This window comes from Colossoma macropomum, unplaced genomic scaffold, assembly GCF_904425465.1.
Source record: "Colossoma macropomum unplaced genomic scaffold, Colossoma_macropomum, whole genome shotgun sequence".
NCBI classification, from domain to species: Eukaryota; Metazoa; Chordata; class Actinopteri; order Characiformes; family Serrasalmidae; genus Colossoma; species Colossoma macropomum.
Window position 1 is genome coordinate 61,974 of NW_023494986.1, and position 12,415 is coordinate 74,388.

Here is a 12,415-nt window from a genome sequence, read left to right on the forward strand (position 1 = left end):
AAACAATTTGCTGAGCAGCTTCTACAAACAGGTTGGTTATTTTCACTGTACCCTGAGATTTATGTCATTAAGATGTCTGCAGAGTCTAACTGGCTAACTTAATATCAGCTTAGTTAGACCCAAACAGTGCCACATGCCTCAGTACAGGTTTGATTCTGACTGACTGCTGCTCAGATCACAGTGTGGGTTAGTGAACGTTTAACTATTAATAACTAATTCTACAATATTTAAAACCCAGTTTAATCTCGATGAATATTATATATTTATAATGATATATATTTTATATTATATTGTTACATTATCGTCTGGGAATATTTATAATTGTTAGTTTTGTAGAAATCAAAAGCACAACATGTAAAGTTATCGTGGGAATCTGAGGTAAAATAATAGCACAAATCTAATTAAATAAATTATCAGAAGGTTATTATGGGTATTTGTGTTAATGATGTTTATGTTACTGTGTTTGGTCCTGATTAGGCAGCACTCCACACAAACAGCACTGCAGACAAACACTCTGGCAGATATTCACCAACCAGTGGATGATGATGTCCTTCACAGAGTCTTAGAGAGACACAAAACCAGCATGAAGAACAAGTACGAGAGCTTATTTGAGGGAATCAGAACAGAAGAGAATAAAACCCTCCTGAACAGGATTTACACACAGCTCTACATCATAGAGGGAGAGAGTGAAGGAGTGAATGAAGAACATGAGGTTCTACAGATGGAGAAAACATCCAGAAGACGCTTACAAGACTCTCCAATCAACTGCTTAGATATCTTTAAACCTCTACAAGGTCCTGAAGGAGAAACACTAGAAGAGAACATTAGAGCTGTGAAGGCTGACAGTCTCAGACACAAAGAAAGAAAAGAAGATAACAGACCAAAAGAGCCAGAGCTCAGAAGTGTTCTGACTAAAGGCATCGCTGGAATTGGAAAAACTGTCTCTGTGCAGAAGTTCATTCTGGACTGGGCTGAAGGAAAAGCCAATCAGGATGTAGAGCTCATGTTTGTGCTTCCGTTCCGGGAGTTGAACCTGATTAAAGATGATCAATACAGTCTTCATGGACTTCTGTGTGACTTCCATCCTGAGCTCAAAGATCTGGACCCAAAGATTTATGATCAGCTCAAAGCTGTGTTTATATTTGATGGTCTGGATGAAAGTAGAATTCCACTGAACTTTGAACAGTGTGAGAAAGTATCTGACATCACCATGACATCATCAGTGGGTGTGTTGATGACCAACCTCATCAAAAGGAGAGCTACTTCCCTCTGTTCACATCTGGATAACCTCCCGACCAGCAGCAGCCAATCCGATCCCTCCTAAATGCATCAAGCGTGTGACAGAAATTCAGGGATTCAGTGACCCACAGAAGGAGGAGTACTTCAGGAAGAGGATCAGTGATGAAGACCAAGCCAAGAGAATCATCTCACACATTAAGAGAGCGAGGAGCCTCCACATCATGTGCCACATTCCAGTCTTCTGCTGGATCTCAGCCACTGTTCTTCAGCAAATCATGAAACAGCATCATACAGAAATCCCTAAAACTCTGACTGAAATGTACTCACACTTCCTGCTCACTCAGACAAACATGAAGAACGAGAAGTATGAGAAGAAAAAGAGGAGAAACCCAAAGAACCTGCTGGAGTCCAACAGAACCATTCTTCTGAAACTGGCTGAACTGGCTTTCAAACAGCTAATGAAGGGCAATGCGATGTTCTATGAAGAGGACCTGAGAGAGAGCAGCATTGATGTCACTGAGGCCTCAGTGTATTCTGGGATTTTCGCTGAGATCTTTAGGGAGGAATGTGTGCTTTACCAGAGGAAGGTCTACTGCTTTGTTCATCTGAGCTTTCAGGAGTTCCTGGCTGCTGTTTATGTGTTTCACTGCTATGAGAGCAAAAACATGGAGGAACTGCAGATATTTAACTCACTAAGCAGTGAGTGGTCTGAGAATGTTCAAGTAAGTTTCTTTAACCAACAGAAAAAGAGACCTGAGAATGTTCTAGTAAGGTTATTTAACCAACAGAAAAAGAGACCTGAGAATGTTCTAGTAAGGTTATTTAACCAACAGAAAAAGAGATCTGAGAAAGTTCCTCTGGATGAGGTTCTGAAGGGAGCAGTAAATAAAGCTGTAGAGAGTCAAAATGGACACCTGGATCTTTTCCTCCGTTTCCTGTTGGGCATCTCACTGGAGTCCAATCAGAGACGCCTACAGGGTCTACTGACCCCAACACAGAGCAGCTCAGAGAGAACTACAGAGCACATCAAGAGGTTAATCAAAGGAGATGGTGAACAATATGACATCTACTCTAAGAGATCCATCATCTCCACTGAGAGATCCATCAATCTGTTCCTCTGTCTGTCTGAAATGAAAGACCAGTCTCTCTCCAGAGAGATTCGGGAGTATCTAAAATCAGAGAGACACTCAGAGGAGGAGCTCTCTCCTGGACAGTGTTCAGCACTAGCCTATATGATCCTGAACTCAGAGGAGGTTCTGGATGAATTGGACCTGAAGAAATACAACACATCAGAGGAGGGTTATAGGAGACTGATCCCAGCTCTGACTGTATGCAGAAAAGCTCGGTGAGTGTTACATCTACATTAATACAACAGATTAATATTGGATTATTGATGATTGATTAGGGCTGAACACATTAGTTCTAAAGTAGATCTTCAATTAGACAATAAAAAATTAATTTTAGTTATTATAGTTTTAGTTATTATGAAGAGCTGCAGGTTCACTGCTTGGCCACTTTATTAGAAACCCCTATTTTTGGAGTTAGGACTGATTGTTATATTGTCAGTTATATTGTCAGTAAAACAGTTGCCTTAACAAGCTTCAGCTACTCCAGAACGCTGCAGCCAGAGTTCTTACTAGAACCAGAAAGTTTGACCATATCAGCCCAGTTTTATCAACCTTCCACTGGTTACCAGTTAAATTTCGCATTGATTATAAAATTCTCTTACTGACTTACAAAGCGCTAAACGGACTCACCCCTCAGTACCTTAGTGAACTTCTCTCTCACTATGAACCATCACGCCTACTTAGATCACAAGGTGCTGGCTTTCTATTAGTACCTAGAAATAATAAAGTTACGTCAGGGGGGAGAGCTTTCTCATACAAAGCCCCCCAGCTTTGGAATAATCTTCCTGTTAATGTTCGGGACTCAGACACAGCCTCAGTGTTTAAGTCTAAGCTAAAAACTTACTTGTATAGTCAAGCCTTTGGTAATTAGTTTTCCCTGTCAGTCATATACCTGCCAGAGTCACTGCTGCTCTGCTAACACTGTAATTTGTGATGAGTCACCCATTACAGAACTGACTCTCTGTGTGTTTTTCCTTTCTTTTCTTTGCCGAGTTGAACAAGCTGCCCATCCTGTGCGTTCTGATGCTGCTGCCTCTTCTGCCTTGATCGGGTGCCACTGCTCGCCAGCCCTCTGGACCGGCTTACCACCATTGAGCCTCCTGCTGTACAACGCCGTGCAAACCTCACCCTCACAACCTGACCCCACTGATGCTGCTGCTGTTGCTGCATGAACTAAACTAATCAAAATTAATTATTTGAACTAATCAATCATTTAAACTAATCAAATTAATCAATCACCCATAATAGAACTGACTCTCTGTGTGTTTTTCCTTTCTTTCTTTTCTTTGCCGAGTTAAACAGATGCCCATCCTGTGCGTTCTGATGCTGCTGCCTCTTCTGCCTTGATCGGGTGCCACTGCTCGCCGTGCAAACCTCACCCTCACAACCTGACCCCACTGATGCTACTGCTGCTGCTGCTGCCGCTGCTGCTGCATAAACTAAACTAATCAAATTAATCATTTGCTCCACCTGTTTTCCCTGTTTTTGTACTATAATACTTTATACTAACAATGTTTGCTATCTGGTGTCGACCAGAGGAGGATGGGTTCCCCTTCTGAGTCTTGGTTCCTCTCAAGGTTCCTTCCTGTTTCTCTTAGGGAGTTTTTCCTTGCCACTGTCGCCTCTGGCTTGCTCATGGGGGCTTGGACCCGGATTTCTTTCTGTAATGCTGATTTCCTTGTAAAGCTGCTTTGTGACAACACCTGTTGTAAAAAGCGCTATATAAATAAACTTTGCTTGCTTGCTTGCTTGCTTACTGTGGTATACAGTGATAGTGACATTGTGATAGAACTCTTCAGTTTTACGAACAATAAGCATGGAATTATTCGATTTATTAATTATAACTGATTACATTTACACTGTAAGTATTTGAACATTTTGATAAAACATATAACTGAGAAAATCTTGAATAAGCAGTGTTGAACAGTAGCTTATTTGGATACCATTATCTAGAAAAAATAATTATATGTTATATAAAACAAGGCTAATTTACATGTTCTTCAATTAACCATATTATTATTATACCAACAGTAAATAGAATTCTTAAATAAAGTTCAAGTCATGTTTTACTCTAAACACCTTCAACTGTGTAGAATTACACAGGAGGACTTTTATAATAGACATGGCTCGAGCTGATTACTTAAGATCTGCTTTTTACATACTTCACATTTCCTACTAAAAGCATAAAACAATCATTAATTAAACAGTTCAATTACATGTCACATGTTATAGTGTTAGGGGAGGGGTAACGCTAAGTATGGTTCTAGTTTTTATAGCGTTATAGTGTTAGGGGAGGGGTCATGCTAAGTATGGCTCTAGTTTTACAGCGTTATAGTGTTAGGGGAGGGGTCACGCTAAGTATGGCTCTAGTTTTACAGCGTTATAGTGTTAGGGGAGGGGTCATGCTAAGTATGGCTCTAGTTTTCTAGTGTTATAGTGTTAGGGGAGGGGTCACGCTAAGTATGGCTCTAGTTTTATAGTGTTATAGTGTTAGGGGATGGGTCATGCTAAGTACTGTGAGAGGAGGGGTCACGCTAAGTATGGCTCTAGTTTTTATAGTGTTATAGTGTTAAGATAGAGGTCACGCTAAGTATGGCTCTAGTTTTTATAGCGTTATAGTGTTGGGGGAGGGGTCACGCTAAGTATGGCCCTAGTTTTACAGCGTTATGGTGTTAGGGGAGGGGTCACGCTAAGTATGGCTCTAGTTTTACAGCATTATAGTGTTAGGGGAGGGATCACGCTAAGTATGGCTCTAGTTTTCTAGTGTTATAGTGTTAGGGGAGGGGTCACACGAAGTATGGCTCTAGTTTTATAGTGTTAGGGGATGGGTCACGTTAAGTACTGTGAGAGGAGGGGTCACGCTAAGTATGGCTCTAGTTTTTATACCGCTATAGTGTTAGGGGAGGGGTCATGCTAAGTATGGCTCTAGTTTTATAGCGTTATACTGTTAGGGGAGGGGTCATGCTAAGTATGGCTCTAGTTTTATAGCCTCATAGTGTTAGGGGAAGGGTCACGCTAAGTTTGGCTCTAGTTTTACAGTGTTATACTGTTAGGGGAGGGGTCACGCTAAGTTTGGCTCTAGTTTTACAGTGTTATAGTGTTAGGGGAGGGGTCACACTAAGTATGGCTCTAGTTTTATAGCGTTGTAGTGTTAGGGGAGGGGTCACGCTAAGTACGACTCGAGTTTTCTAGTGTTATAGTGTTAGGGGAGGGGTCACGCTAAGTATGGCTCTAGTTTTACAGCGTTATAGTGTTAGGAGAGGGGTCACGCAAAGTATGGCTCTTGTTTTATACCGTTATAGTGTTAGGAGAGGGGTCACACTGAGTATGGCTCTAGTTTTTATACTGTTATAGTGTTAGGAGAGGGGTCACGCTAAGTATGGCTCTAGTTTTACAGCATTATAGTATTGGGGGAGGGGTCACGCTAAGTATGGCTCTAGTTTTCTAGTGTTATAGTGTTAGGGGAGGGGTCACGCGAAGTATGGCTCTAGTTTTATAGTGTTAGGGGATGGGACACGTTAAGTACTGTGAGAGGAGGGGTCACGCTAAGTATGGCTCTAGTTTTTATACCGCTATAGTGTTAGGGGAGGGGTCACGCTAAGTATGGCTCTAGTTTTATAGCGTTATACTGTTAGGGGAGGGGTCATGCTAAGTATGGCTCTAGTTTTATAGCCTCATAGTGTTAGGGGAAGGGTCACGCTAAGTTTGGCTCTAGTTTTACAGTGTTATACTGTTAGGGGAGGGGTCACGCTAAGTTTGGCTCTAGTTTTACAGTGTTATAGTGTTAGGGGAGGGGTCACACTAAGTATGGCTCTAGTTTTATAGCGTTGCAGTGTTAGGGGAGGGGTCACGCTAAGTACAACTCGAGTTTTCTAGTGTTATAGTGTTAGGGGAGGGGTCACGCTAAGTATGGCTCTAGTTTTACAGCGTTATAGTGTTAGGAGAGGGGTCACGCAAAGTATGGCTCTTGTTTTATACCGTTATAGTGTTAGGAGAGGGGTCACACTAAGTATGGCTCTAGTTTTTATACTGTTATAGTGTTAGGAGAGGGGTCACGCTAAGTATGGCTCTAGTTTTACAGCATTATAGTGTTGGGGGAGGGGTCATGCTAAGTATGGCTCTAGTTTTACAGTGTTATAGTGTTAGGGGAGGGGTCACACGAAGTATGGCTCTAGTTTTATAGTGTTAGGGGATGGGTCACGTTAAGCACTGTGAGAGGAGGGGTCACGCTAAGTATGGCTCTAGTTTTTATACCGCTATAGTGTTAGGGGAGGGGTCACGCTAAGTATGGCTCTAGTTTTATAGCGTTATACTGTTAGGGGAGGGGTCATGCTAAGTATGGCTCTAGTTTTATAGCCTCATAGTGTTAGGGGAAGGGTCACGCTAAGTTTGGCTCTAGTTTTACAGTGTTATACTGTTAGGGGAGGGGTCACGCTAAGTTTGGCTCTAGTTTTACAGTGTTATAGTGTTAGGGGAGGGGTCACACTAAGTATGGCTCTAGTTTTATAGCGTTGTAGTGTTAGGGGAGGGGTCACGCTAAGTACGACTCGAGTTTTCTAGTGTTATAGTGTTAGGGGAGGGGTCACGCTAAGTATGGCTCTAGTTTTACAGCGTTATAGTGTTAGGAGAGGGGTCACGCAAAGTATGGCTCTTGTTTTATACCGTTATAGTGTTAGGAGAGGGGTCACACTAAGTATGGCTCTAGTTTTTATACTGTTATAGTGTTAGGAGAGGGGTCACGCTAAGTATGGCTCTAGTTTTACAGCTTTATAGTGTTGGGGGAGGGGTCACGCTAAGTATGGCTCTAGTTTTCTAGTGTTATAGTGTTAGGGGAGGGGTCACGCTAAGTATGGCTCTAGTTTTATAGTGTTAGGGGATGGGACACGTTAAGTACTGTGAGAGGAGGGGTCACGCTAAGTATGGCTCTAGTTTTTATACCGCTATAGTGTTAGGGGAAGGGTCACGCTAAGTTTGGCTCTAGTTTTATAGTGTTATACTGTTAGGGGAGGGGTCACGCTAAGTTTGGCTCTAGTTTTACAGTGTTATAGTGTTAGGGGAGGGGTCACACTAAGTATGGCTCTAGTTTTATAGCGTTGTAGTGTTAGGGGAGGGGTCACGCTAAGTACGACTCGAGTTTTCTAGTGTTATAGTGTTAGGGGAGGGGTCACGCTAAGTATGGCTCTAGTTTTATAGCGTTGTAGTGTTAGGAGAGGGGTCACACTAAGTATGGCTCTAGTTTTTATACTGTTATAGTGTTAGGAGAGGGGTCACTCTAAGTATGGCTCTAGTTTTACAGCGTTATAGTGTTAGGGGAGGGGTCATGCTAAGTATGGCTCTAGTTTTACAGTGTTATAGTGTTAGGGGATGGGTCACACTAAGTACTGTGAGAGGAGGGGTCACGCTAAGTATGGCTCTAGTTTTTATAGTGTTATAGTGTTAGGGGAGGGGTCACACTAAGCATGGCTCTAGATTTATAATGTTTAGTGTTAGAGGAGGGGTCACGCTAAGTATGACTCTAGTTTTTATACCGGTAAAGTGTTAGGAGAGGGGTCACGCTAAGTATGGCTCTAGTTTTATACTGTTATAGTGGTGGGGGGAGGGTCATGCTAAGTATGGCTCTAGTTTTTATACTGTTATAGTGTTAGGGGAGGGGTCACGTTAGGCATGGCTCTAGTTTTATAGGGTTTAGTGTTAGAGGAGGGGTCACGCTAAGTATGACTCTAGTTTTACAGCGTTATAGTGTTAGGGGAGGGGTCACGCTAAGTATTGTTCTAGTTTTATACCATTATAATGTTAGGGGAGGGATCACGCTAAGTATGGCTCTAGTTTTTATAGCGTTATAGTGTTAGGGGAGGGGTCACGCTAAGTATGGCTCTAGTTTTATAGTGTTATACTGTTAGGGGAGGGGTCACGCTAAGTATGGCTCTAGTTTTTATAGCGTTATTGTGTTAGGCAAGGCGTCACGCTAAGTATGCCTCTAGTTTTTATACCGTTAAAGTTTTAGGGGAGGGATCACGCTAAGTGTGGGCCTAGTTTTATACCGTTATAGTGTTAGGGGAAGGGTCGCGCTAAATATCGCTCTAGTTTTATATCATTATAGTGTTAGGTGAGGTGTCAAGCTAAGTGTGGCTCTCGTTTTTATACCGTTATACTGTCAGGGGAGGGGTCACGCTAAGTATGGCTCTAGTTTTCTAGTGTTATAGTGTGAGGGGAGGGGTCACGCTAAGTATGGCTCTAATTTTGTGGCGTTAAAGTGTTAGGGGATGGGACACGCTAAATGTAGCTCTAGTTTTACACCGTTGTAGTGTTACTGGAGGGGTCACTCTAAGTGTGGCTCTACTTTTATACCCCTATAGTGTTAGGGGAGAGGTTATAGTGTTAGGGGAGGGGTCCTGCTAACACTATAGAGTTATAGTGTTAGGGGAGGGGTCATGCTAAGTATGGCTTCCTGCTTGTAATTTGTACTGTCTGAAATGCCATTAAGGAAAAGACATTAAACACTTCTAAAGTAAATTCAAGATTGGAAAGATCCTGAGAAATAGTCAGGTACGCAGAGTAAAATCCCTACATCACTGCCAAGGACCTACAGGAAGATTTGCCTGGAAATAGTGATGCTAGTCCTCCTAGTTTGTGCAGCGTTTTTGCACAAACATCATATACGTGGAAGAGTCATCAGAAAGGTAAAAGAGACATAACTGTAAATGTAAAATGTAATTGAACTTCATATTTGGAAATAAATAAAAAATAAATAAGCAGATAAAAGATCTTTTTGCCATCTGTCAAGCATGGGCTTGGCTGCTTATGGTTGTGTGGCAGCCTGTTGCCGGGCTGCAGAGCTGAACTAGTATGTTCTGATTCATGCTCAATATTTAATATTCATTTCACATGGTTTTAGACTTCTACTGAATCTCTTTCTCTAGCCATCCTTGAAATATAAAAACACACTAAAAGTATAAGGTGCTGCTGAAAAACCGTGATATACTTTTTCACTTGGTTTACTCAGAAATGCTTCTTTCAGTATTTTGCAAGATCTGTTCTAAGTTTAATTAAATCATATATAGGCTGAATTTTTGTGGGCTTTTTATGGTCATAAACAGGAACTTCTACTTAGAGATGAAAAACAATAGCTGTGTTTTCTGTTTTAAATGGGATCACATGAATGAATAATGAAGCAATGAATGTCTTGGTTACTTATTTCTGAAAGTGAGGACAAAGTAGCATATGGTGAGTAAAGTAATTCTATTACAGTTCTCCTGATTACACTATGTACTATATTCTGATTTTTCCAGACTAGGTGGGTGTGGTCTCACCACAAATTCCTGTGAGAATCTATCATCAGCTCTACAATCTGTCAACTCATCTCTGAAAGAGCTAGACCTGAGTAACAATGACCTTCAGGATTCAGGTGTGGAGCTGCTCTCTGCTGGACTGAACAACTCACACTGTAAACTGGAGAGACTCAGGTGAACTTCCTGAGAATTAATTCTTGAATGGAAATAAACTGATAAGATACTATAAAATGTTAACCTAAAATATGAAGAGAATTATTTAGTATTTTGGAATTCTGTTGTTTCTCTCACTCTAACCCTGACTGTAATATAAAAATACACAAAGAATTTGTAGTATGTTATCTAAACAATATGATATACCTGTTTTGTTACTGTATTCATAAATCCTTCTTTGACTACATTATAACGCCTGTTCTCAGACTACATATCTGTAGTCTTGGTGCGAAAGCTTGTGAAAATCTGGGATCAGTCCTACAATCACCAAACTCTTCCCTGAGAGAGCTGGACCTCAGCAACAATGACTTGCAGGATTCAGGAGTGGAGCTGCTCTCTGCTGGACTGAAGAGTTCATTCTGTAAACTGGAGACACTCAGGTGAGTTTTCTGTGAATTAAATCCTAAATGAATAAAACTTAAAGAAAGAATCAATGAACTGGCAAATCAATAACTTAACATCGTTTTTTCTGTTGTTTGTCTCTCTATTCCTGTAATGAATGTGTAGTGAGTTGTCATGTCATGTTTTCTCATTTCTCTCTGTTATAATAAACTAGACTAAACACCAGTAAAAATGAACACTAACTTTTTAGTTGTTTTGTTAGTTTTCTTGTTTCCTCTATTAAGCTCATGGTAATTACTTTCAAAAACATTAATGTAATGGCTAGTATTTATCATGTGCTGTGCTAGGCTAAGTAATGATCACAGACTACATGAAACGACTCTAAATTTAGTTGTGTAGTGAAATGTTTTTGCACTGAAACTTAAACATACTTTAGTTTAAAAATAGATTTGAAGACACAGTTGATAGCTTTGCTTTTAAAAAAGTCAAAGAAGTACATTTCCTAAGGAAATGATTCACAAACTATTTACACCCACATTCTTTAAATAGTTTTACAATATATTAGTTGTAATTTATTTGAAATTTAATTTCTTTTTTAGAAGGTAAAAGACTTTGCTCAAAAAGTCTTTTTCCAAAAAAAAAAAAAAGATCTGAACATCATGATCAGTGTGCTGCTATTTCAGCATTGTGGTGAGCCTAGCAGCCTTAGCACATAGTGTTAGAAATTCATCAGGAAGAGTCAGGAGACTGGATCTTCAGATCTCGAGGTTTATTCACATGTTTGCAGAGAATCATGCACAGACACAGCTTGGTCATCGGTCTGTCACCAGTCCAATGAACATACAGTCTGACATGGTTTAGGTAGAGATACTGAGGGTCAGGGGAGGGAACAAATAGAGAAGGGAAGACGTTGAAAGGAGGAAGGATGAAAAGTTAGAAGAGAAGGTGAAGGGGTCAAGGTTACAAGAGGCAATGTCCTCACCTCAGGAGGGACAAAAACAAAAGGACATACAACTGTAAGTAAATACAGCTGACACAAGAAAAGAATAACACATGTTGGAGAATAGAAGAAAACACATGTGAAAGGACATATACTTTCTCTCCATAGCAAACCCAGACTATGGCTATACATAAAAACATATAAACACACGTGTACACTGTAACAGTGCTGTAACTGACGGAAGAAACCCACTGCTTCAAAGTGACAGCTTTGAGTTGTGGAAGGAATAAGAAATCGGTTTATGTTGGAACAGCTAACCAAAAATAATCCACTGTGTCACTCTCACAAACTCATAGCCTGATTGCATATATGTAGTATAAAATATGAACAGGCCTCAAAACTCTGGATAAAAGCTCTAAGGCATAGGGTGTGGCGTATGATTGGAGGCTTGTGGGTGCAGGGATACTTGAGAATACTGTGCTCCAATGTCTGTAGGCCGTCGGCTGTGTTAGGAAGGTATGGATCATCTGTCCTGTACTTTCTCTACTCAAGGTAGACCAAGTCTCATGTGAGTCTTTTTTTGGACACACCCTTGATATGTACATAGTTTTGTACTGAAATGTCTTGATCGAAAAGATAAAAACAAATAAAAACTTGATCACAAAAAATGTGAACAGGCCTGGCCTAATAACATGTTTTAGGGGCTGCCACAGGGGGCACTAAATAATTTACATGTAATGGCATTTCTTAAGATCCTCAGGAATTGCAGAAAATATTCAGCTCTTTTAATCGCTCTTGTGACTGGATCACCTGTCATGTTCTTACAGTTTTTACTGAACTGAGAAAATCTGCTTTTAGTGACTGGAGTACATTGCAGAAACTCTAAAGCTTCACTTGCTGGTGTCACTCCATCATTTTAAACTTTTAAACTCGAACCATCTCCACTCAGCCTGCTATTGATATGATGTTAGTTCTTTTACTTTTAATTTTATTATTATGTAACTCTATTTGGAGAGCCCGCTGTAGATGCCTATCTTTCATTCAATTTACATTTAATTAATTATACAAGCATAAATATAAATTCAGCTCAATCTACGTAAAACTAACCCTGACCCTAAACCTAACCATAACATCATCCCAAAGCCTAAAACTAACCCTCACCCTGGCGATGAATTTAACCCAGGTTCTAATCCTCACCCAAATCCTAATACAATGTGAATAATGTCTGTTTACAGCATCTCAACAACAGAGTAATTGGAGCACAA

The 12,415-nt window shown here is 40.5% G+C and overlaps 1 protein-coding gene across 1 annotated transcript in view; it reads left to right on the forward strand.

Annotated features, from left to right (window-relative positions):
• The window catches only part of LOC118800643, a 57,311-nt gene that overhangs the window by 31,292 nt on the left and 13,604 nt on the right, over positions 1-12,415 (forward strand). The window contains 4 exon segments of the mRNA XM_036560900.1: positions 478-1,249; positions 1,251-2,584; positions 9,656-9,829; positions 10,075-10,248. Of these exon segments, the coding sequence (XP_036416793.1) occupies positions 478-1,249; positions 1,251-2,584; positions 9,656-9,829; positions 10,075-10,248 (2,454 nt within the window).